This window comes from Stegastes partitus, unplaced genomic scaffold (assembly GCF_000690725.1).
Source record: "Stegastes partitus isolate 25-593 unplaced genomic scaffold, Stegastes_partitus-1.0.2 Scaffold44, whole genome shotgun sequence".
Classification (NCBI taxonomy): domain Eukaryota; kingdom Metazoa; phylum Chordata; class Actinopteri; family Pomacentridae; genus Stegastes; species Stegastes partitus.
The window spans coordinates 132,302-158,942 of record NW_007577775.1 but is presented as its reverse complement, the minus strand read 5'-3'; the positions used below and the strand labels follow the sequence as shown (position 1 = coordinate 158,942).

The following is a 26,641-nucleotide window of genomic DNA, read 5'->3' as shown; positions in this document are numbered from 1 at the left end:
TACCATCAATTAGGTTTCACAGACTGTGTAGCACTCGCCGTCACATGTAAACTCAACTTGACTGGGCGTTTAACCTCTTTCTTCGGTGCCCCCCTGGTATGTCGACGCCTTCATTTGCATTTGAGTCACATATAAAACAAGCTGCTCCTGAACCATATCTGTGTCATACAAATGCAGGCCTCAAATGAATTCCGTCTTTTGTAGAGTTCTCTGTTTTGTATTATGCATATATGAGTTATCTTCTCTCTGGCAGAGGTTTTGCCTGCTTTACAGCAGAGACCATAGATTAGCCGGCTCTAAATACCTCTCAGACAGCATTGAGACATATGATGCTGGACCTGTTACTGGCCTCTCTCCTTCTGTAGTTAAATGAAAAAAAATGCAGCACTATGTTTTAATAGGCTCAACGCTGCCCCGGGGAAATAGGAGAGGCTTGTCAATTATAGGGATGTATTATAGAGCCTGATCCGGGGGCTTCTCACTGCCTTTTCCTCCTGCAGCAGCAGCGCAAGGAAGAGTATTAACTACAAGGTGATGTGGGTCCTAATTCAATGACACAGATTTCTGCTCTCTATCCAAGAGTTGCGCGTTGTGTGAGAGCAGGATGGGGTCCAGTGAGTGACAGAGTGGAAAATGTGAAGAATGGCTCAGCGTGTTGGTCAGGATCCAGGAGAGACGGTGTAGAGCGAAAAGGGGAAAGCTGGCGTCAGCAGCAGATGAGATGAGCGAGGAGATCAGGATTTGACTGTGTTGGTGCAGTTCTCAGGGAAAGGAGCAGTAGGAAGGTTCACATACGGACAAACCTTCCTCCCGCCTCGGCCCCAGGGACGGCTCGCATGACAACAAAAACTTTTCCTCAGTGTTTCTGTGACAACCGAGTGTGGGTCTCATGCATTTTGCAGCAGCTGTTCAGGTATTACCTGTGGTCACAGATTCCATTAAGGGTGTTTTCGTCACACTTTCTTGGATGACCACACCACAGAGGTGTGATAAAGCCTCAGTGATAGATTTAGATGCACATTGTGTGGAGTGAAGCAGTTTTATGCTCTAGATAACTTTTAAAGAGGTAGAACCGAATTTTGGGGTTGAAACGAGAGTTTTTCATGAGTTAGTTATCACTTATTTAATGGTTTAAATAGTAGAGTTCAACCGATATAGTGGTCAGCCAAGATTTTCACAGATACACCGGTATTAGCACAGGTGTGGCCTGATATGTGCTGTTATGAAACCTTTTTTTTCTCTTTTACACAACAAAATGCATTAAAATACTTGTTTGTGTCACAATTTCTATGTGTGTATTTCTCACATATGTAACAGTTTCAGACTTTAACACAGTTGTTTACGTTACATATGCATTGTCAGCAGCACATGCAGCTTATCTTATAGAGTACTCAGCCTAGCAAATGGAGGTGTGGAGTCATGAGGTGTCTTCATGGTAATTGCTGACTGCTAGCTGGTTTGTGAAATACGTTGCCAGAAAGTCAATGAACAACCACCCGATCATTTTTATACCATGTATATGTATATAATATCAGCCAATATATTGATAAAGGGACTTTTCTTTCGAGTATAACAGGATATACAATGGAATATCAGCAAATACCAATTAGAATGATTTGTGTGTAACAAAAATCTGCTCTGAGGGTAAATCACATCTTCACGCCACACTTCTTGTATACAGTTTGTACAGTAATTGCACAGTTCTGATAAAAGCATCCAGTAAAAATAACTAGAAAGCATCATGTTGCCAGTCTGCTATCTTTCCCCGCAGTATGCCTCTGAGGGCAGTCAAGGATGTTGCAATTTAATGATGCATGTCCTCCCATTTAGAAGAGTGATTCAGACAGGCCTTTTCTTCACATCCAGAGGAAAAACACGGCTATTAACGATGGAGACTGGCACGACCTCACATGGCAAACAGGCTGCAGGAAGCTTTCCACCCCCCAGCTATGATGTGAGAGGGTAACCCAGCTCACCCTGAACCCACCTGGCCCCGTGTGACAGCGGGGTTAGAGTCCCACAGCGAGGCCCGATGTGGCAATACATCACACAGCCACAGCTTGCTCAGGGGGAACCACGCTGGCGTCGGGAAAGGACAGCTGGAGGACGTCGTGGGAGGGAGATAAGGGGATGAGAGGGGAGGGCAGGAAAGATGGCTGCCAGAGGCACACGGGGTCAGACGGGAAGTGGCCACTCTCGCTAAATTTCCTGTTAGGAAGAGCAAGAAGGGTCAGAGAGGGAACATCAACAACTGAGTGCTGATTTTTTTGGCAGAGGCAATTATAGTACATGCAGCAGTAAATTACAGCAGAATAGGTGGCAGGGAGCAGCGTTTCAGGCTGTATGTTTTGAGTGAAGCTTCCTGCACGAGGCGCCGGGACTCTTGTGTTGTTGTGGCCTCTAGTCTTTCCTTCCAGGGTCACTGATCAGCAACTTCTACAGTCCCTGCATAGGAATGCAAATGTTTAATAAATATTTCTCCTTCGTTAGATTTTGGGTCTAAATTTTGTAGTTGTGACCATCAATGACATTAGAAACAACAGTGTTGTACTTATGAATCTCTAAAATTTAGTCAAACCATCGAGGCAACAAACAAGCAGTCAGACAAAATTATACAGGTTCAGCCAAACACATTTAGAAGACACAGCACAGGCAAAAGTTTTTCAAAACACCGATCAAAGTGCAGATTGACCTCTTTAAAGGAATAGTTGTTGGTGTAAAAGTGTACTTTTGTCCTCAGAGACGAGAACATTGCTGCTCACTTAACCATCTGTTCGCTTAGACTCAGGAAACAGTTTTCTCATTGACATGAAAGCAAACTACTAGCCTGGCTCATTCGCAGGTTGGAGCTATACACTTTGTTTAACTGGTAGCAAACACGCAGGGATGTCGATATGTGATTTTAAAGAGCTGTCCAGTGAAAATCTTGTGGCGTTTTTTACATATTAGACGACATATCATGTGCAAAATAAGCCGTCAATGCCATGTCTGAGCATTTCAACCTTGAGACTTAAGTCGGACTTCCAGGGTTTCATATGTAACAAGGAATCTAAGGAATCAGTCCAGTCATTCTGCAGGGTGGGGCGTTCTGTATCATTATTCTTTATCAGAATCACTCTCTGGTTTGAGTGTGTTTGGTTATTGGATCCTGGACAAATGTTCTCTCATCTTGCCTGTACTACTGTTGTATGTACAGCAAAATGACAGTAAAACTTGATTTGATTTGGTTTGTGTTTCACTGACCTCCAGTAATATTACGACTTGTCATCATGTTACACAGAGTAGTTTTACAGTGTTTGAGCAGATTCGTAGGTGAGCTGGTGTGCCGGAGCTGCAGCAAGAGGCGGAGGGCTGGGTGTAGAGAGAGGCGGAGGCTTCTTAGATCTACACATTTTGGAGGTAGTAGCAGTGCAGAGATACGTCTAGGCCATTTTAAAGAAGGGAGGGATTGTTTGCGTGGAAAAGCTTGTAAATATGTAGCTTTGACACACAAAGATGACTTTTTGGGAGTTTAATCAATAACGTGAAGGGGACTTTGAGGAGAGGGTTGGGCTCGTAACTATCCAACTTGGCCTGCTAGCTAGGGGATATAACTTCCCATAAAACCACATCTGTTTGAGGATTCTCAACACAATATCTGTATAGCTCAGCTGATACTGGATTTCTGGGGACCGCTAACGATTTTTAGGCGGCAAAAAAATACAGATATCGACATATCTGCTGATTGTCTGCACTAATCAAATACATCTCTAAACATACAGTATGTTAGATTTATGTTGGCAAAAAAGAGAAAATTATGGGGTCACGGTTTTATAACTTGACAGCAATGTATTTCACAAACTAGTTGGTGTGAAGACTTTCTGCACCACTGTCTGCTCCTCTGCGATGTGTACTCTGCTACATGTACTGCAGGCATCAGTGAGAGTATGGTAAAGAATAGAAAAGGAACTGCTCTGCAGAACAAACAGTGTAACGACACCATTTCTAAATCACCCCAAGCTAAGCATCTTTTTTGTCTTTATGCTTTCATATCAGCACATATATGCCAGTACTAATGTGAGCAACCAGTAGGATAGGGATGTGAATGCTGCGCACTGCTTTGTCCTCGCTTCATTTTAATTACACTCAAGAAATCCAACTGCCAAACACCCATTCCTCAAAGCCCACTGAACTGTTTATAGAAATCTCTTTCAGCTGAGCACATTTCATGCATCAGGCGCCATCAGTGCACTCATGAACAATTAACAGCGCTAATAGGCTTTCATAAAGAGATGCCGTTCGTCTTTCCTCAACCAAGGTGAGACGTTTAAATTGATGCCTGGGAATAAAGCGTCTCTGCGTGTTCAAATATTTATGAAGCCCGTGTTAAACTCACTGCTTAGCAAGACTGTGTGAAGCCGTGCCGCTATCGATCGTGGCCAAATCCTTGCAGCCATGGTGAAAAGTGTTGGACGTTACACATCTCTTGAGAGGCGCAGTGATGAAGAGTTCAGATGTGTGGCTCACCATCACAGAAACCTCCACTTCTACGCTTCAAGTAAAGAAAATGACTAATTTCGAGAAAATCTGAGGGTGTTTTATTTTTGAGCTATGTTTCAGGGAATTGTTTTAGCATTATTATCTTCTGAGAAAATGGAAGAAATCGGGCCAGCAAGCTGTGAGCAGGCACGCATGCAACTGGCTGAGAAAGTTGTGCATGGCTGCCTGACGTGAGAGACACAGGCAGCTGGCTCACTGAGCAGTCATCTGTGAGAGTGTGTGTGTGTGTGTCTGTGTGTGTGTGTGTGTGTGTCTGTGTGTGTCTGTGTGTGTGTGTGTGTGTGTGTGTGGTTCTCAGCAGCTCCAAATGAAATTAGCCATCAAGCCAAGTCCTTTAGCAGCAGTCTGCAGCAGCGACTCAAGGTCAGACTTGCTGATTCTGCTGATGCATTTTATTCTCCGGAGCCAGCACCAAGCTGCTGGATGAGGGGTTACCGCTGCCCACCAAACCCCCCTACTCATTCCCACACCCATTCATCCTCTTGCACACACTCCCGTCCCTCCATTATCACCCTGGTCCTCCCTGGCATGGGAGTGTGCATTTACCCGTTAAATTAGGTGGGGGGAGGAGGGGGTGACGCTTTCTGCCGGAGCGCCTGGATATCCTTGCTGACGTGCGCCGCGGAGATGGATAGTCTAAGGTGTCCTGATTTCCCATGTGACCGCAGTAATTGCGTTATAATGGAGGTGGGAGCTGAGTGGCCATCAGCAGAGGGACAGAGGTATAAAGCTACCAGCTCCTGTCTGTCGTCATATAGAACAGAGTGCAGACAGCAGGGCATTATGGGTAATGTGTTTCTGAAGGGCCACGCGTGCAGTTTGACACACAGTGGGAGCTTGTTGGGGTTAGGGTGTTTTTTTACAATGCACCCCTGCTTGTTATTCCCTCAGGCTGGTAGTGAATGTTATAGCTCATCTCCATCAGCTGGGCACGTATGCCGTCTCAACAGTTGTTAGCTTACTCGCCGAGCTTGAAACCGGAGAACCATTAAAATTGCATCTCGCCTCAGGCTAATGTCATCAGCAATTTATCTTTTGTTTTGTTTTTTTTCTTTCTATTGCTCATCTACACAGTTATTCATTTACTTCCTTAATTGTCAAATATAATGATACACTCCCATCAAAGCCTCATATAGTTTTAGTTAAAATAGCTGCTGAAAAATAAGTAATGCTCTTCATTTGAAAACCTACCCAGAAAATTTCTTGTATCTTTTTTTTAAATTACCGCCATCTCATTTTCCGTCTATGGTTAATGTAATTAATTAGAGCGAATTACCCTCTCAACCCCAAGCAGTTTCTGGGTGTTTTTTGCGGCTGTCACATTAACTCACTGTGGGCTCATTTTTCACTGCGATATCAAGTCCTGCACCTCCATGAGAACAGTACAACCATGGTTAGAATTAGAGAGAACTCAGGGGAAAAGTGGAATCAAGATGTATAGCCAGTGCCCAAAGGTGTTACCAGTATTTTTTTAAAAACGGTGACTTGACATACTATAGATATTTTATTACTTACATTTTTTATTCATTTCTATACTCCTATCTGTTCTGAGTTAACACAGCCTGCAGTCCAGCCCAGTTCAGCCAAAAAGTCCCTGAATTTCTGTCATGTGACTGTTGGTCTTGGTTGAGTCATGGATAGCTTTAAGTAACCCACCTCTCAAACCCTCAGGCTGGTTCTGGGGTTCAGAGGGTTAAAGAGACACTGCATAGATTTTACACATGGAGTTCACTTTACTCATCATGCGGAGTACCACTCAGCCTGCGAGAAGTGCGACTCATGATAAGTAACCGTGATTACATCATCTGGCATTTCTTGGCTCAGGCTTGAGACTTCTTGCTTTTCAAACTGAAAGTGTGGCATTTAAAAGAGTTTGGCATTTAGGAGGCAGGGAGTTGGAATGAAAGATGCTACTCAGTTGTGTTACAGAAAATGTAATGCATTATAGGACGTAGGAGTTTTCGGGTCTTGCTCCACATTAGAGACTAAAAGTAAATTCCTTCTTTTAATCTATTTCTTGCAAGTCCCCCAGCTTTAGTTGTGGCATGCAAATTCCAGTTACTGAAATGTTTTAACAGCTTTCCGGACAATAACCCATCCTCATGTTCTCTTCTGTTCTTTATTTTTTAGGCACCATGAGACCAGTGCAGAGGAACTTCTACGAGCCGTCATCAGCTCCAGGGAAAGGCGTGGTGTGGGAGTGGGAGAACGACAACGGCTCATGGACGCCGTACGACATGGAAATCTGCGTGACCATCCAGAACGCCTATGAGAAGCAGCACCCCTGGCTGGACCTGACCTCTCTGGGCTTCTGCTACCTCATCGACTTTAATAGCATGTCTCAGACCAACAGGCAGAGCCAGCGCAAGCGGCGTCTGAGGAGGCGCATGGACCTGGCCTATCCGCTCATCATGGGCTCCATCCCCAAGTCCCAGTCGTGGCCCGTGGGAGCCAGCTCCGGCCAGCCCTGCTCCTGCCAGCAGTGCATCCTAGTGAACAGTACGAGAGCGGCCTCTAACGCTATTCTGGCCTCTCAGCGGCGGAAGCTCTATGGAGGGACGGCGGGCAACCCAGGCGCTGCAGGAACCCTCACTGTAGTGCGGCAGAGCAACACCTTTGCAGGGACCTCCCTCTGGTCTCCAACATCCGGCTCCTCCGGCACCAACAACAATAACATAAGTGTGGGAGGCGGGCAAGCCAAAGCTGAACAGGTGCAGTTGCCTCTGTCCACTGCCAACTTCCCCTGTTCCCCCGTGATGCCATCTCTTTCATCCGCCCATGGCCACCACGCTCTCACCATCAACGGACAGAACAACCTGAACCGGCCGGGCACTCAACGCATTTCCATGGGAACTGCCAGAGGAGCCATCCCACCAGGGTAATGGTGTTTGCCAACACAATTATGCATTCTCCTCATTTTCTTATTTTCAGGAGTCTGCAGTAGCCTTTTTTACTAGCTATAGCGGTGGCATTATTCTCAGACTCGGTTGAATTTACTGTTCCACTGAGGCAATGGGTGGATATAAAAAGCCAAGAATCTCTCTTCATGTCTGCTTCTCAAAGCTTTACCCTGAATGTGTCGGGCGGGCTGCACTCATTTTCTCTCTCCCCTTTGCCCTCTGTTGATTTATGACTACTCTTGTTAACATGTTGATCAATGCATCTGCAGAAAAAGTCCAGCTCATTCCCCTTTTCCTGATTTTACTGAGCAAAGAACGCTTTTCTTCCATATGTGTGCCTGCCATGGTTACTGCTCCATAATGAGCTTATGTTGGCCCCGATAGGCGTGAAATACTGCAGCTCTTCTGGATCATTCTGTTGCCTCTGCTTTGAACTAATTTGTTACTTTCACACGAAGCTGTGGTCGTTGTGTCATGGGATGTGAAACAGTCTGACGTTGTATTTAGAATATCTGAAAGCGTTTGTGTTTGACTGCATCTTTGTTTCACGCTGGGCGCGTGTGAGTGTAAATGCACGGTCAGACATGTGAAACGGGCTCTGGTGTAGCTGTGGAAACCTATTTGCCATGGAGGCAGAGCTCCACTGGGGAAGAATGAATAATGGATCAAGGAAAAATGGGAGCTTCAGCAGAGCGCTCTGACCTCAGAGCGATTCAGAGAAAGGAACCAAGGAAAAGAAGTGTGTTAGCGTTGTAACCGATACTTCAGTCCCCTATCCTGCTTTCTTTTACTAAAATAAACCCACTCCTGATCTAATTTGATTCCATTTTGTTCTCGCCGCTCATGGGGAGAGACACACTTACTGCATGTTTGAATAATGCCGTCCTTCACCCAGGCACAAATGCTTTCACTTTCTGTGGCCTAATTCATTGTCACTAAACTGTCGAGCAGTTTGTGCTCGCCATCGCAGGCCGTGACGTTGTTTCGTACACCGAGTAGGTGGGAGATGATGCATCTCTGTGCAGAGGTATTTGTGGTAGAGAAAGTCGGCATAGGATGACCTACTCAGGGATGTTTCTCCTGTATTTTAAGAATGCAGCGAAGGCTCAGGTGCGCTGAGTTGTGGATGAAATGTGACTTTTTCACCTCGCAGCACAAAGACTTCTGTGGAGACGGTGAGAGCGAGAGAGAGGAAGAGACGGGGGGGAGGCGGGAGGCGGGGGGGGGAGGAGGACTACATCGGTTCCCAGGCGAGTGGCTCGACATACAGGATGAGTGTGGTTAACATACACGCAGCAGGACATGAGAGCTCGCAAACACACACAAGCTGAAATGTGAACTCCCTCGCACATCCCCACAAGCGTGCTACAGACAGATAACAGAGGAACCCACACAGAATGTAAAACATCAGATCTGTTTTTTCACACACCCACGCCCTAATATAACTGGTAGTTTGTGCAAGGTAGGTATTTGGCACGCTGGGGGATTGTTTACATGAGTTTGGTGAGCTGCTTTACATACATAAACAATCATGCTGTATCTGATCACAGGTATTTCATTGCTGGAATAATACTTAAAACAATCCAGCATGTGATTGATTTCACCTTTACATAAGACAGCACGGCTCCGCACATGTTTTTATGACCCGTGTATCATTGATGATGAAGGCTGCAGTTCAGATATTGATCTTTTTATTGTCTCAAGGAGCCACTGGTTGTGGGCTGTGAAGGGGGGGTGGGGGTTGCACTGCTTCATGCATCTGTCTTATATGCACAAATATTAGAAGTGGCACCATCTGCTGGTTTGTGTCAACACATCAGTTTATCTTATTACTGAGCAGCCCACATATCACCACCTGTACAGTGTAGTAGCAACAGATGCAGACTGCTATAGATTTTTATTTTTTGTTTTTTTGAGTTATTGAGCTCAAACACTGTTGCATCTGTTAGAAGCAGGACCGTAACAAAAGACTAATTCATCCTTTGAGTACTTTCTTTATTCATTGGTTAAAATGTTTGGCCTTCAAAAAACAAGATGATCTGTTGAAATGCATTGAGTTTTAATTTTCAAAATAATTTTTGGCTGATTGCACATATTTTTCCAGCTAGTTACAGGACTTATTAAGTCTCACCTGTAGTGGAATTGACATGGTAATTTGTCCTATCTTATGCCAATGACCTATTGGCAGATGCAGACATAAAACACAAAGCTTTTCAAATGTCCACATTCATTGGAAAAATATGACAATGTTTTCAATTTTTTCCTGCCATAACTAATTTTATTTAACATTTTCATTTAGTGCTGCTAGTACATTGTATTAGCTGATACCAATAATGATGCTGATATCATTGTACATCCCTGGTATATATATCATTTTACTAATGTGTAGTGTTATCTGTCATTAGCCATACCTGCTTTATCCTGTAGAGGGTTGTGAGGCAGCTATTGGCACTGGGTCAGAGGCGGGACACACCCTGGGCACCCTCAGTCCATTGCAGGCCTTACACACACAAACAAACACACACACACACACACACACACACACACATAGACAGGCAGCCATGCAGACTCACCCCACACCTACAGCCAATTTAGAATCACCACTTAACCTACCATGCATGTCGATGGACCGTTGGGAGGAAGCTGGAGGAAACCCACATATTGACAGGGTTAACATGCAAAGCTGAACCCAGGTTTGAACCCAGTGTATCTTGTTGTGAGGTGTCACCACTGCTTCACCGTGCAACCTCAGTTTTCTAATGAAGACATGCTTTCTGTTCTTATTATGAGGTTTCGCTATATTGTCATAGACAGTCTGTTTTTATAGAACCCCCGAGTAGAGTAGACAAAAACATCCATCCATCCATTATCTATACACCGCTTAATCGTCGCAGGGGGGCTGAGGTCTATCCCAGCTGACTTAGGGCGAAAGCAGGGGACACCCTGGACAACCAAGCACTCTCACATTCACACCTACAGACAATTTCGAATCACCAGTTAACCTCAGCATGTTTTTGGACTTGTGGGAGGAAGCCGGAGAACCCAGAAAGAACCCACGCTGCACGGGGAGAACATGCAAACTCCACGCAGAATGACGCGAACCGGCGACCTTCTTGCTGCGTGGCAACAGTGCTAACCAACTGCGCCACCTTGCAGCCCCTAGACAAAAGCATTAAAACTTATATCTGCTTTAATCACATTAGTTGTAAATTTTAATATGCGTCTTATACATGTTAAATGGGAGCTAAAACTGTTAACTAGAATAAAAACAATGCAGGTGAATGTAAATGTGTTAAAGTGTTTCATCTGCACATTGTACTTGTAATGAAATGTGAACCACAGTTCTTAATGAGATTTGCATGGAGAGTCGTGATCGTACTGAATCATCCGCCTGTTCAAAACATAAAGACACATATTTTGTGGTGGAGTGAACACAGAAAGAATTTCACACTCGTCTGTGTCAGTCAAACCACTTCCTCTTGTGCACTTTCCCCCAGCGTTAGCAGACTCGAGGCCTGCACTGCATGTCTCTAGACAGACCTGTTTAGTATTTCTTTCTGTTCTCTGAGAGATGAAAAGTAAGTGGTATCAAAAAAAAAAGAAACAACTGTCCAGCTCTGTCAGCTGCAAAAAAAAAAAAAGCTATTGAATAGCATGTGTTTGCATGCTGCTGTCGGCTGTGTTTACGAGCTCCTTGTGTTAAGAACGCTAGTCTGGCTTTTGACTGGAGGGCTGCGAGTGTATCGAGTGCAGAGATCATTATCCCTCAGCGGGCTGCCTCGCCGCTCTGCTCCGGTGCTCCCCTTACAATAAAAATTAATACTGAACTAAATGAATAAATCATGAGAGCTCATGTGAACCAAACTGGTGTAATTTGGAAATCCCATATGTCATTACTGCTGATTTTTGGGATATTTCAGGTACATTGTGATACACACTCCCATCTCCATAGTAGCGGGGGGGCAGGGCTTGCCTCTACCTCCTGCTCCAAACATCAATATGCAATTAAGCACTCGTGGAGTTCTTTCCATCCTACCCCCCTCACACTGTCTTTACAGCGCATAATAAACAGATGAGGAGATATTAGTCCTCCGTCAGCACTTTCTCAACTAGGCTTAATGTGGTGTCTCTATTTGGGGAATCACGTCTGATTAAGTCCTCAAGGCACGCTGGAGATTCCCTGAGAAGAAGAGGGATGAGACTGAGCGGGAGACAGAAGAGGGACAGAGACCCTCAAGCCCTGACCTACCAGGGGCCACAATTAATGGGGTGTTAATGGCTTGGATATGTGGGGGTGGGGTGGATTTATTATCTGATAATGGCATTGGTTTTTGGTAAGAAATTACCAGAATTTGGGTGTAACTCTCTTTTCATGCAGAGAAGTTGAAGAGAAGGGAGCAAAGAGGTGAACACAAGTCCAGAGGAGGAGAAAAATTAGAGCTGGCAGCATGAGGGAAACTCAGAGGTTGTGGTTTGCGGAATGAGTCTCATCAGAACTGGAGTGCGGAAAGGCAGGAGGTCTCTGCTTGTTTACACTGATGATGAGGTATAATTGCTTGAAAGATCTGAGCAGAAGCCAACAGAGCCTATTGTTCAGGATCAATGATATTTTATAACCCTAAAAATGCCAGCTCAGCAAGAACAACCATCTCTTGCCGCATTTTTTTTAAAAGAAATCCCACAATAGGAAAAAGTTAAATCTGGAGTCAAACCCTGGAAGCCATCCAGTGTTGGGGATTGTCAGCACAGCGTGAGGAGGTGACACGTGTCTTCAACCCCAGCGCTCGAGGCGTCAGCCATGACAGAAAGGGTCACTGCCTCCAGAGGTGCACATTTCCAAATAAAAGATCAAGTCAAGGGAAAAGAGAACTAGAATTAGATGAAGGGTGACAGCTGCTCACCAGCTACAGGTTGACTGGCTGGTTAAGGACGCAGCCTCGTGTGAGAGCAGTTTCTGCAGTACAGAGATACAGTGGGTGATCACAAACATTCAGAAATAATGAGACGAGGATTGTTTGCAAGATATGCATCTGCCTTTGTAAGAAAAAAAAAACAAAAAAACACAAGTACAGAGGAGAGAAGTGTGTTTCTTTCCGTCTAGCCGATAAGGATCATCAGTAGCTGCCGCTGCTTGGTTTTGGTTTGTTTTTTTGGTGTTGCAGCTATTTCATCCACATATTCATTATGCTCTACACTCTGCAGCTGATAGCGAGATCTTTGCTAGAATTGGAAAGCAATAAAGATGAAAAGCATTTCCTAATTCATGTTATGTTACAGATCCTTGACAGATCCGCTGTACTGCGAGCTTACAGTTGGTGCAAAGTGTGCACAGAGCACACAATGATGATGGCGTTGAGGGCTCTTGAGGGTTTGTTGTCCCATTTCTTCCTCTTATGAAAATGATTTGTTTGATCACACCGCTCCCTGTGAAATTACACTCGTAAAGGGAGGCGCCTCGTTGATGGCGTGTTTTGATTTGATTTAGGCCTAAGTGCATGTTTAAATGAAGGGTCGACTCTCCCACTGGCCAGCACCTTTTTCTGTTTCCTTTTTTTGATTATCAGCTTTAGTTGATCACGTTAGGTTTGATATTCGTTTTTAATAACGTGCTCCTCTGCCTTCTCCTCAGCAGTGAAAACAAATACTTTCTCGGTTTTCCAGTCAGACAAAAAAGAGACTGCAAACCTCTGACTCAAGCTGCTACTTTTATCGAGTGAAGGGCAGCTGCGAGCCGTGATGCATCGACTGGTTAGTTTTTGTTGCAAGTGAAACAGCAGGAGTTGAGTTCACCGGTTCCTCTGTTGCGGTTGAAGGTGTGAAATTACTCGCAGTCGTCTTTGCTTACAAGAATCTCAAATAAATCAAGCCTTTCGTGGTTTCCTGACATTCTTGCATTTATCAGAGCTGCACATCGCTGTACTTATATTTCAACACATCGGTCCTACATGCAACAGAAGTCAGCTGATCCTGGTTTCTGGTCCACTGGTGGGAGATACAGTGTGTCTGAGTCTTCACCAGAGATGCGATAGGACACATCAGTCTCAGCCAGCCTTCATGTCCTTTTTTGTTATTGCACTCAGCTTATTGAAGGGCTTCCCCTGGCACAGGAACAGAGGCTCTCGCTAATATCAAAGCCGTCTGTCTGAGGCGGATTTGTGCAGCGATGCAGGGCCAAAGACCTCAGTCGCTTCATGGTCAAAGAGATTCAAAAGTATATGTGCAGTGGTGTCTGTCTGCGGTTGATGAACTGAGAGAGCAAAGCAGCGAGCATCTACACTTGTGTTACGTTTATCTACTCAACACTGGACATGTAGAGGGCAGATTTTTTATACACAAAGATTTTTTTCCACAAGAGGGTGTTTTCATGTTGCCTAATTAGGTGAAAGGTATGCAAGTTTAGTGATGAGACTGTGGTTCTTGTTTGCGTAAATGAGATGACATGTGTGCTTCATGCTTGTAAGTTTCTGTTTTCAGATGACAAAGCTGTTACGCTATGACTCTGGAGGAGGTGTGACTCAAAGGTGTCTCAGAAAACCTCAAGCGGTTTAGGCTATTATAAACTTGACCACTGGTGGTGTTTTGTGCAGCAACTTGTTTCATAAACAGGTTTGTTTGTCATGCACACATGCAAGAAGGGGAATTCTTTGTCCCAGCACAAAGCAGTGAGGGGCCTAATGCTGCCTACTGCGCTGAACAGTGGTGCAAATGTGAGTACGTCAGTGTTCAGTGTGTCAGGGCAGCTCACTTTTTTCACTTTAATTTTTTTTAGGTCAGAAACAGCAGATACAGCAATTACAAAGCAGTGTATTTAGTTTTTATTTACCATTATTCCTACTGATAAGAATACAAAGTGTTCTTCTTCAGATTTTTGAGTTAAAGTGAGTGAGGTTCATGATGTTGCACCACCACACTTTATGTCAAGAACAGCATGCATGCTGGTATCTCTGTTAAAGTGAATTAGTAATAAATCACTCTAATGCCTGAATAATACATCAGTAAGAACCTAATCTTATCCATCGTTCATGATGGTGAAGATACAAAACATAAAATTGCATAGCAAAAATAGCCTACTGTCAATATTTCAGAGCCACCCCCTGCAAAATTTTACCAGTCATGTTTTCAGGGGAGCTCATGTCTTATTTTTATCTCGATCATGTCTTATTTTATCTCCTGCAGATCACACACTGTCTGCATTCTGCTTCAAAGATTTGTAATATGAAGGCACTGAGAAAAAACAAAAGGTAGAGCATGCGGCAAGTTAACACTGTTTCCATGCTGAGCTGATGTCTTTACACATTTAATCTTAAAAGGCTAATTGAGCTCCTGCATTTTGTGTTTTTCAAACATTCTCTCTTTAGCCTTGAAAGATCTCATTATGTTAGTTTGACAGGTACTTCAGAGCAACCATGTCTCCCAAATGAAAGGGACAAGAACAGCGTCACAATAGCTCTCAGTGTAATGTAGTTACACATATTGACAGCAGGCAGCAGTCACAAGCCACAGGGCCGTGCATCGATACGTTAAAACAATCAGCTCTGGTAACATTTCATTAGGTGGGAAATACATCGAACATATCTGTCAGGCTTTGAACCTGCATTAACTGATTGTTTCACGCACAAATCTATAAACACGACACTGACATATTCTCACTTTATAAAATTGATTTGGGAAACAGCTGTCTGTGTACCAGCAGACACTGAGCGATATTTGCTCTTATTTATATAGAGTAGAGTATATATCACCTTTTTTGGTCTCACTATGGAGCATACTTTGAGATAATTGCTAAATTTCTCCATATAACAACACAGCATCAATTCATCCACAAGATGATTAACTGGCTCAAAGCTACACATTGACTGCAACTGTTTTCCATACAATTATAGAGGAATAGTAATACTAATTACACACTTTGCAGTTTTAATCTGGACACTTATTTTAACATGAAATGGGCCGGTGTAAATGATGCCTCTCTATCCTGAAGTCAAGATTTAACTTCATGTTTTGTCCAGCTGCTTCACATCCGGTTTGAACACAAGCTTTAATGACTTCACTATTTTTTACCAAATAATTGATTTTTCTTGCCATGGCTTGAGCCAAGTTGTCATGGAGTCTTGCTTGTAACCCGAGGAAGCCAAACTTGTTCCTGCGCTGTGCTGTGGGATGCCGGTTGAGTCGAGGCTCCGGTCCTCTGAAAAGAGAAACTCACTGACTTGTGTGCTCATATTAATGCCCCAAGTGCTTTTTGTCTGCTCTGCTCCACAGATCTTGAAGAGCGCGCAAGTCAACTGTCTTTGTCGTCTGTGTTTCCCATGAACTCCAACCTCTCCAAATGTCATTCTGAATCAGGCTCTGCTGCAGTGCTTTGTACATGAGTCAAGCTGTCTCATCCCATTGCAGTTGTCTCTGTCTCTGCGGTGAAGCACATGTGACATTTTAACTTGAGTGTTTTTCATGGCGTGCGGAGCAGAACTATCTGCTGCTCTCAGGATTTTTTCAACTGTGGGGTAAAAAGCAGCGGGACAATTTACTGTCCATTTTAGAGGTCACGGTGCCATTTAGGGAATATAAAAAATGTAGATTTTGAATGTACTGGCATGACAAGAAGCTCCCCCTGCTCACATAGAGAGAGGTGTTCCTCTGTGTGAATGCATGATGTGAGCAAGTCACTTTCTGTACACATTAGTTAACTCGTCTCTTTATTACTTTTTTGTTTCACTCTTTATTTCTTCTCATCTTATAGTGTTCCTGCCCTCCCAGTGAAGAACTTGACTGGCTCTGGACCAGTGCACCCAGCGCTTGCAGGTTAGACCACGTCTGTTGTGCAGCATCTGAAAATGATCATTTTTGTGAAGATGAGAGCTTTTGGTGGTCTAAATAATGTTTGTTCTTTTTTTTAATCTTATCTTCTATGTGTGTGTATGTGTGTGTCTGCTCTATATATGCGTCAGGTATGACAGGTATCCTGATGTGCGCTGCAGGTCTGCCGGTTTGCCTGACTCGAGCCCCGAAGCCTATACTGCACCCACCACCCATCAACAAGAGCGACATGAAGCCTGTGCCAGGGATCAATGGCATGCGCCGCAAAACCAAGAAAAAGCACCTAAGGAGAGGTGAGATGGAGGGTATGAAGAGAAGAGTTTACACACAAGACAAATATTGTGAAACACCACCATTGTGCGTTATTGTAGAATGCATGAATAAATAGGAAATGCACTGAGGAGAGGAATAGGCCAACCGCTGACAGTCAGCAGACTGTCTTTGTCCTGCCAAGCTTTGCAAGATGTTTCCGTATCAGCTGTCTGTGAGTCTGTTGTTTAGCGTGCAAACAAAACTACCAAATAAACTGTTAGAGGATCCTTAATTGTTGTATTACTGCCTCCAATTTAAGCTCCATAAAGATGACATTAATTAAAACCTCTTCAAGGTTGCTGAGGATTAGTTAGAAAAGAATTCCTGTACCTTCCAAAAAGCTCATATAAAACGTAATCATGATTTCTGTTTCAGATTTATGATTAAATACAGCGCGGCTTTGATTAACAATTTTATAGATGTAACACCAACAGAGGCAGCTGTAAAGAAAGTAATTAACAAGGGTCTGTTGCGCTGAGCTGGTTTGAGAGGAGATCTGGTGTTTAGTCGGACGGCTCTGGGCTTGAATAAGTAGTGGTCGATTCAGGCTGTGGATACTGGTGCCCTCCCAAGGGAGTGTTTGTCCTAATTGATCAGTGAGGCTTCAGGTTTCCATCTCTGCACAGTACATGTCCTCTCACTCAACCCTTAAAAGCTTTTCTTTCACTGTAGACACAGCTGTGTGAAGATGAAGTGATAATACTTTATTCTACCAGTCCCATACTTTTATCTAATTTTTTAAGGAGGAAATGATATATGTAAATTTGCAAAAGGGCTTCTGCAAAGTAAAAGGTTATTTGGTGCTAATTACAGGGAAAATGGAGCCAGTGTTCAGTTGGTAGAATTGTATTTCCAAGTAATTGCTCGTGTAGCCTACAGCTTATCTATATATAGGCGCACATGTCATTCCATATACTCCACATGAAGAATAAAGTTGAATATTTAGGTGAGTTTAAATGGAGTAATTTCTTGGAATGGAATTTCCTCTGAAAATCAGCAACTTCTGATCAGCTCCACTAAGCTATATAATCTCAAATCACAACAGGACTCTACAGTCATGCTATCCGCTGTGTGAGGTTGTCAGCACAAGTTTGCTAAATGTTAACATCCTCAGAATGGCAATGCTGGCATATTTTAGGTATCATTAGCTACAAGACGCATTAGTTTTACAGGTATCTGGACGTAGAATGTTGGAAACATTGAAATTTAAACATAATGATACATAAAATGCAAAATCAAGCAATCACAAAAGTTCGTAGAATTTATCCTCTAGTGATGCATATTATATATGTGTGCAAAATTAACCACAATCCAATACAATAGTTGAAATATTTCATTAACTTGCCCAAATTCATCATCAAATATTTATTTCAGATGCTATCTGTCTGTATTTTGCCCCATTTTTAGAATATTTCCTGGAAAAGTTATTGGAAATTATGGAGCTAATTGGCAAGTGAATGAGGCAGCAGCCAAATGTGCAACCTATATGTACTTTATTCAGAAAATGCATAGAGTCAAGCATGCTGAAGAGCTGTGAGGGGAATGTTGTTCTGTGTTTTTGTTGTTGTTGTTGTTGTTTTGTTTTTTTTTACTTGTGCAGGGAGATTTAGGTTCATCCTGCTCTGCTTCTACACAGAAAATGGTCAGAGGCTCTTCATCCGGCTAATGAAGCCATCAAATGGCACTAGCATAAAATGCATAATTCAGTCTTTCTCTTTCTCCTCCTTTTTTGCTGTTTTCTCTCCTCCCTCTCTTCACAACTGTCTGCCTCCTGTGCCCACCCTTTGTACCTCTGTATTTTTTTTTTTTGCACAGGCTGTCTCTTTCCACTGCTCTCACTGCCTCTTTTCACTGGCTGTCCCTCAAATGAACAAACAAAGGCTCCGGGGGAAAGGAGGTTGCCTGTAAGCGTATTAGGGGTGTAAGCTGTGGGTGTGCTCTCAGCCATGCTAGCCTGATTGCACACGGGGATTATCAGAGAGTGTGGGGATGGCTGCTTGTTGTGTGCCAGTTTGAAGGTGACCTCCTCTTCAACATCACAGAGATGTATACTGTATACACATGCACACTCACACTCTTTTATCTGTTGAAAAAAAAAAAAAAGAGGTGCCCAGGCCAGAGTGGACGCTGAAACCGATTGATCAGGGTCTAGCTTCTATTCTCTTATGTTCAAATGACAATTAAATGCCAGGCAGGGATCCATCTTCTCTTCTTCTATTCATTTCGATTTGTGGCTTGTGGAAGGGATAGTTTAACTTTTCTTTGATGGTCATCTCATCTCTTGTATGTTTTATTTTGCAACAAGGGAAAAACCCGGAGGATGTGGTGCGAAGATACACGGAGAAGATTAAAGTGGTGCCAGACGAGGTAAGAAAAAAAGACACAAAAGGCGTGCACACGCACACACGAAGGACTTCAAAGTTTTGTGCCCACCAAGAGATGCAATCTGTCACCGTTCACTGTCCGAACCAAGTCTCACAAATACACAGTCATGCACAAGTCGAATGGCAGCTGAAGTATTTTGGTTGGCTATTCCAGGACTGTACCATCTGCATGGAGAGGCTGGTCATGTCATCAGGCTATGAAGGCGTCCTGCAGCACAAAGGCATCAAGCCAGAGCTGGTGGGCAAACTTGGCAAGTGCGGGCACATGTACCATCTGCTGTGCCTGGTGGCCATGTACAACAATGGCAATAAGGTGGGTAAACGCTTGTGAGCCAGACGTTGTTATGATGTCACTCTAGGCTCAAATTCTAAACTTGCGATGTCTTGCAGCTTGAATGCACTGCTGGCACTGGCACACGATCGGGCCTCAATATTGTTGCACACAGATGGGGATCTTATATGGTCTCATCAGATCAGTCATATCAGACTTGACAGCATACTATTTTGTTAAATCGCTATGAATCCTGCTCAGTTCAGTTCACTTGCATGGAATACAAATTTACTCATTTACATTTGGTATCAGGCTATGTGGATCGTTTTGGTTTAATCCATCCAAATTTAGAAATATCCCTTTTTTGAGATCGCTGCCTGTTGATCAAAGCAGTAAAAAACTACATTTGAAGGTTTCACCAGTATCTTTCCACATTAATATCCCCACATCCCGTATAAACACTTTTTAAGGGCTTACATTTTTATCAAGCTGCAATATTTGATCTTTGTACACTTCTTACTAATAATAATTGTATTAAGAGTTTTGTAGCACCAGAAAGAATGGACGTTTGAAGCAAACAAACAAACAAACAAACAAACAAAAAATAGCTTCAATTTAGCCATGATTTCATTAGCCACTACCACCTTAGTGAAGTTGCATTGTGAGTAGTCTCACATAGCAGGACCATTCTCTAGCACTGATGCAATGTTGTGAAGAATGATGTGACTGCACTTTTATCATCATTCAGATTTAGAAGTGAACAATTTTGGCCTGTTTGTATTTCTTTAAACCAATCGTAGTCATCCTGGTCGGGGCTAAGAACGTGATACACAGACAATTCCCTCACAATAGTGACAGGAGGGAATTGTTTTAGTTGTACATTTTCATGCACGGAAAAAACAAAACAAAACAAAACAAAACAAGCACGGCTGCTTTATTGCACAGTCCAAAACTTTAGCAGAAGTAAAAATTTTCAGTTTGGAAGATTCCTGCCCTGAGATTGTTGTTACCAGTACTGAAGGGGATTTCGAAAATGGAAACAGTTAGCTGAAGGAGAGGAAGCTGCATGGAATGCACCACCAGTGGCAGTCTTACCCCCGCAATCTACACTAAATGATACATACATTGAGAGTAACGTAAGGTAATCAGAAAGGGAAAAAAAATTAAACCACTGTTGGTGCACTTTTAGTCTTTTGTTACTGGCACAGTTATAAGAGTGTAATGTGAATTAGGTGCAGGGCTTTATTTATGAGGAATGTGCCGTGTAGCACACAAATATCACTGTCAGTATTAATTTGGTCTTTTGTTTCTGGTTTCCTGACCAATTTAGGGGAAATAATCCTTCCTCTTTCAGTTTTTCCCACAACCAAGTCGTGAGAAATATCAGGCTCTCAAGCTGCTATGTACTCCACTATGCTCACTAGCAAGTCGTTAATGTCAACAGATAAACAATGAGCTGAAAGTGACAAAAAAAAAGCTCCATTAAGCCGAAGAGTCGGCTGATAATACTTTGTAGTTTCATCACTATGAGTGATCCCTTTTCTGATATAACATACTCACTTGACTGATTGGAAATACAAGATTATTAAATAATACACCCTTAAATTCAAGTTTTTATAGTTTTGAACATCACAAATTAAATTTTGTTTAATGGACTATAATGAAGGAAGAATGAATGAATCCCAGTCGTGACAACAAAAAGGTTTAATAGTATCACTAGCAATACAAGGAAATGTTTGAAACCCCTGGGTAAAGTTTCTTCCTAAAGCAACATGAAATCAAACAAGTAATAACACTCAGTGCCATGTCATTGTGTCATTAATGTCAAGCAATTTTTTATTTTTGTTCTTCAAAGCAGGACGGCAGTCTTCAGTGCCCAACATGCAAAACCATCTATGGGGAGAAAACGGGCACCCAGCCCCCTGGGAAGATGGAGTACCACGTCATCCCCCACTGCCTGCCCGGCTACCCAGACTCCAAGACCATCCGCATCGTCTACGACATTCCTGCCGGGATCCAGGTGAGAGCTGTGTCCCTTCACTAAATCCACAGTGCTGCCTCTGTGCCCTGATCCACTGTCTCTCCCACCATCTCTCAAATCCGTGAACTTTCTACAACTGCTTATCCGCTTAAGCCTGACGGGCAGTTGTTCGTGCAGGAAGGTGAGGTGTTGGGGCATCGAGGAAACTGCGTTCTTAGGAATCACACAGCAGTTCTGGAAAAGACACACAATTCAGAGTATTAAAAAAAAAATGTGTGGCACATGATAGTCATATAAGTCAGTTTTCTTGGCCTTATCTTTATCTTTTACGATGTATATATACAGTTAAAAGCAGAAGTTTACATACACTGTATAAAAAGACACATAACCTTTTCTTCTTCACTGTCTGACATTAAATCAGACTAAACTTTTCCTGTTTTAGGTCAGTTAGGATTACCAAAATTATTTCTATTTGTAAATGCCAGAATAATGACAGGGCAAATTTTTTACAAAATGTTTTATTACTTTCTTCAAAGTCAGACATTTACATACAGTAAGGTTACTATGCCTTCAAACTATTTGGGAGAGCCTAGATGATAATGTCATGGCTTTGGAAGATAGGTTAATTGACAACATCTGTGTTCATTGGAGGCACACCTGTGGATGTATTTTAAGTCACACCTCAAACACACTGCTTCCTTTTGTGACAACATGGGAAAATCTAAAGAAATCAGCCAAGATATCAGGAAGAGAATTGTGGACCTCCACAAGTCTGGTTCATCTTTGGGTACAATGTCCAGATGCCTGAAGGTTCCAGGTTCATCTGTTCAAACAATTATATGCAAGTATAAACACCATGGAAATGTCCAGCCATCATACTGCTCAGGAAGGAGACGGGTTCTGTGTCCACAGGTGAATGTGTTTTGGTGTGAAAATGTGCTTATCAACCCCAGAACAAAAGTAAAAGCTCTTGTGAAGATGCTGCTGAAGCTGGTCAGAGAGAGTCATTATCCACAGTGAAGCCAGTTCTGTACTGACATGGGCTGAAAGGCTACTCAGAGAGGAAGAAGCTATTACTCCAAAAAAGCAACACAAATTGTCAGACAGTGAGAAAAAAAGGTTATGTGTCTTTTTATACAGTGCATGTAACATGTAGCATGTTATATATATAATGAATAAATACAAACATAAATAACAAAAAGCAAAACTGCAATGAATCCAATAAAGGTGATTTTGCAGTAGAGAGGGCAGGCTATTTTGAAGCCTGAGTTCAAGCTGGTGGGTTGGTGGAGATGAGAGGGCTGCGTATTTTATCCTCAGTGCTGAGATGAGCTTTAATGAAGTCAATAAACTGACCTTTTTACGCTAGCAGAGCAGGATTAGTGTCCCCAGGGTCAGAGAATACCAGGGGTCATCAGACCACTCAGGTCAGCACAGCGGCACAATGCACTATTGCCAGAGAGCATTACTCTTCCTCAGTCCACCCTCTAAACATGCTGACAGAACTGTAATACTCTCAATGGACAACAGCAAAATAACATTGGGTAGTATTATAGTCGTCTTACAATCAGCAAATGAATGAGAATTAGCATAGCGGTCTGTCTTGGTGGCACAGTTAAAAACTTATTAGATCTCACTTTTAAATACACAGTTTTATTGCTGATTTGCACTGAGATTGGCCTGTTGGAAGAAGATGCGTCTACACACATTTCTCTCTTAATAAAGAGAGGAAGACAGTCAGTGGAGAGAATAGGACATTTAACCCATCCAGGGAGCTTAATTGAGGCAGAAGGAACACAAAACTGGCTTGGAATAGCAGTTTGTCGTCACTGGGGCACTATAACTGTAACTGCACTATGCCTCCTTTATTAGTAAGGTTTGGGGTTTTCTGACCCCATTCCGACCCATGTATCTACGCGATTTATTCAACCTGATTATTCTTTTCACATTGGAGCCTTGAAAGAGCCAATCTAAAATCAGATCATTAAAGAGATAATTGGATGTTTACAGTAACATATCTCTCAAATAACTTTCACAAAGGGCCATTGTGAGCAACGTGAACAATAAAGCTTGTCCTGTGGGTGCTGTTGACATTTCCCACACAATTATGTCGTAAATGGAAGAGAAGGAGTTGTAATGTTTGTTTTTGTTGTTGACATTTTTCCAGACCAATGAGCACCCCAACCCCGGGAAGAAGTTCAGCGCAAGAGGGTTCCCTCGACACTGCTACCTGCCCGACAATGAGAAAGGCAGGAAGGTGAGCTCTGACAACAGTCGCAGAAGCAACCGTCCTGCATGTGGTCTGTTCCTGTATTTGTCTGCTGTCGAGTGACTTTTAAAACACTTCTTTTCATTTGTGTGTCTGCAGGTTCTGAAGCTACTGATCATGGCCTGGGACAGACGCCTCATCTTCACCATCGGCACGTCCAGCACCACAGGCGAGTCAGACACAGTGGTGTGGAATGAGATTCACCACAAGACAGAGTTTGGCTCCAACCTGACCGGTCACGGCTACCCCGATCCCAACTACTTGGACAACGTCCTGACAGAGCTGTCGGCCCAGGGGGTCGGCGAGGACAACCTGAAGGACTGATGGCCAGCTGAGCTGGTACACAGGAACACAAAGCCCCGCCATCTCCCAGAGAACAGGGACACTGCATGACGGGCCAACATGCAGCCGACAAGTCTTTACTCCCCACAAACAAAAATATCCTGCAGAAGTGGTGGCACGAGAGCAATGGAAGCAAAAATAATGGTTATAATCAATGTTATGGTTTGTATAACCTCGAATTCCCCCTGCTGTCTCTTGATTCATGCCTTGAGCATGGTGTGTCCATGGCAAAGTGATGGAAGCTGATGGTGATAGGTGCAGGTAAATGGTATTTAACGTGTTTTCGGTTCAACTGAAACTGTTCCTCTGCACTCGGAGTAAACTGACAAGGGGCCAAAACTATACACAGGCATCTTTGTAAATGCTGATCTCCAGAATGCATGGCCCCGACTAACGCTGCATAATGAATGTTAAGCAAATACCTGCGAGAGCGTGAGGTGTCAGCGGATCAACTGTTGCTTGATATTGCTGAGATACATTTAAGAGAATTTCAGCTTCTTAATTGAATGAAAATCAATTACTTGCTTCCCCTCGTTTACTTTTATAATTAATTATTGACCTGTAACAAGTGGTGAAACTTGGTTTTGTGATTTGAAGGAGAGGATCTTAGCTCTGCTGATGTCATTTAAGGTTGCACTGGGCATCTCTGACATTTTCCACTTCTGATACAGCGGATCAGTAATTCTGTGTGTTCTGTAGTGCATGACGTAGGTTCCAGAGAGTTAAAGACTATGAAATAGTGGTGTTTGGTAGTAAATGTATGTTGTATGGTTAACCTTGTAGACTGTCTGTGAGAGGAGACGTGAAATGGATGAAACAAGCTTCTGACCAGTCAGTTCGCAGCTTGTTACAAGGGGTTGTAACTTGAAAGGCTGAGCTTGTGAAGTGGGATTTGCGCCTACGCTCCAAGGTTAAACTCATTTGTTTTGTTGACACACTGATGACGCCGACCTCTGTGAATATAAAGCCTGCATTATTATTCTCCCAGTTGGAGCAAACCCAGGCGTTGGCACGATCCATCATGCTGACCATACATGAGAGGTGATCGCGTGCTAGGAGGCATTAATATGCTGGCGTTGAGTCCTTGAGGAGAAAAGCTGAACACACAGATGGACGTTCCTCTTTCAGACCCCAACGGTTTTCCCATTGGGGATCCATAGCACTCCTGCTCGCCTGCGATCTACAAGTCTCTTGTGAGCTGGTTTGCTGTTATTCAGTGCACTGAGCTCATCTGCTTGTATAGCGAGCAGTGAAACACCTCATTCCCTGCGTGAGCTCACTCACAGTCGTTAGGGTTGATCCTGATGTATGGCTTCGCCCTCATTCACCGCCTCCTCCTTCTCTGCAGAGCGAGAAACCATGCAAATGCTGGTCCAGTATGTTGTTGGTTGAGACCTTTTTTTTTTTTCTTTCAAACACTCTCCTCTTTCCCCCCTCTGGTTTCATGCCTCTGAGCTAAAGACTATTTGAAGGTCCTCGCTGGAGATCCTGTGATGTTTCTTTACCCAGAGATTAAAGATAACCCAGTGCTGCATAATTCTCCATAAGTATATCTGATCAATTTTAATGAGCGGGGGTGTTGGTGGAAGGTTTATCATGTGGGCACCCAGCTGTGGGCTTAATTTGGGGGTGAATCATAGTCTTCCATAGCACTTTGAGGCAACATTTTTGTTTAATCAGTCATTTAATTTTTAGGAAAATGTCTTAAATTGCAATGAAATTTGTCTTTTTTTATGTTGATGTTTATAAAAATGGCTTGCAATGCTTTAAATATATATATGTATATATCTATATAGACATAGATATACATATAGATATATATATAATATACATTTGCAGATGTGATATACCTTTAAATTCAAGCTCAATTTGAGTCAATGGTGTAAGTTTAATTTATTTTTATACTCTTCTATGTAGAAAATATAAAGACTGTCCCACATATCTATACACAGGCACATATTAACATGAATACATAAAATCTGGCAAAAAAAAAATTGTCAGTATGTCAGGGACTGAAACATGTATGACTTGTTATGGACGTCTTATATTACAAGTAGTCTTAGCGTATGCTGCTGTTGTTACCTTAATGTAGAATCTGTGTAGTTGATCCCCTGTGGGACACCAATAAATACAGTAAATGTGTCTTTATTATTGGTGGGGAAGCTTTAGCAGCATGAAGATGGCCGTTTCCCCCCTCCCTCTCCCCTCTTCCTTCCCAAAATGGGCAATTTCTCTTTTTTCTACTTGTCCAGAACATGGAAATGGATGCAGTCAGGCAGTTTTGTTGAGTATGAAGGTGGAAACAGCCTGGGTTAAAGATCAAACGGCAAATATTCTTAAGAGTTTGTTTTAGCTAACTGGAGCAACAAAGTGGTTGGATTTAGTCAGTTTGTAACCAGATATAAATACGCTAAAAGTCATAAAGAAATATGTGTGTGATCAACATCGTATGTCGTTCACTTTCTGACATCAAAGCACCATCAATATATGCAGATACATGCCTCACAGCTGCTAATCACAGTGACGCTTTCATGCAGCCGCCATATTTGTTTGAAGAATCCATGTCCTATTTATACAACAGGACAAGAGGCCTATCCACAATTACGTAACAATACTATTTCTATGATCTAGTGACAAATACACCCTTTATTTCTGAGCATGTTCTTTTCTTCTGCACTATAAATATATACATTTGTTTTGAATTGTGATTTCAAATAACCTAAAAATATAAAACACTGACAAAAACACCTATATTTAAAAAAAAAATAAAAATACACACACTTTGGCAGGCTTCATAATTCAGTTTTGCATTTAGGGTCAAATATT

General features: G+C 42.8%; 1 protein-coding gene across 2 annotated transcripts in view; it reads left to right on the top strand.

Moving 5' to 3' along the window:
• The window catches only part of dtx1 (deltex 1, E3 ubiquitin ligase), a 52,483-nt gene extending 26,229 nt beyond the window's left edge, over positions 1–26,254 (top strand). Inside the window, exons 3-10 of one of the 2 annotated variants that reach the window (XM_008305868.1) lie at positions 6,670–7,417; positions 16,180–16,241; positions 16,388–16,549; positions 18,874–18,935; positions 19,107–19,265; positions 21,079–21,243; positions 23,372–23,461; positions 23,573–26,254. In XM_008305868.1, coding sequence (XP_008304090.1) covers positions 6,670–7,417; positions 16,180–16,241; positions 16,388–16,549; positions 18,874–18,935; positions 19,107–19,265; positions 21,079–21,243; positions 23,372–23,461; positions 23,573–23,797 — 1,673 coding nt within the window. In that variant the 3' untranslated portion in view covers positions 23,798–26,254. The remainder of the gene's footprint in view (positions 1–6,669; positions 7,418–16,179; positions 16,242–16,387; positions 16,550–18,873; positions 18,936–19,106; positions 19,266–21,078; positions 21,244–23,371; positions 23,462–23,572) is intronic. The other variant, XM_008305876.1, reaches the window with a different exon arrangement.
• Positions 26,255–26,641: the final 387 nt, after the last annotated feature.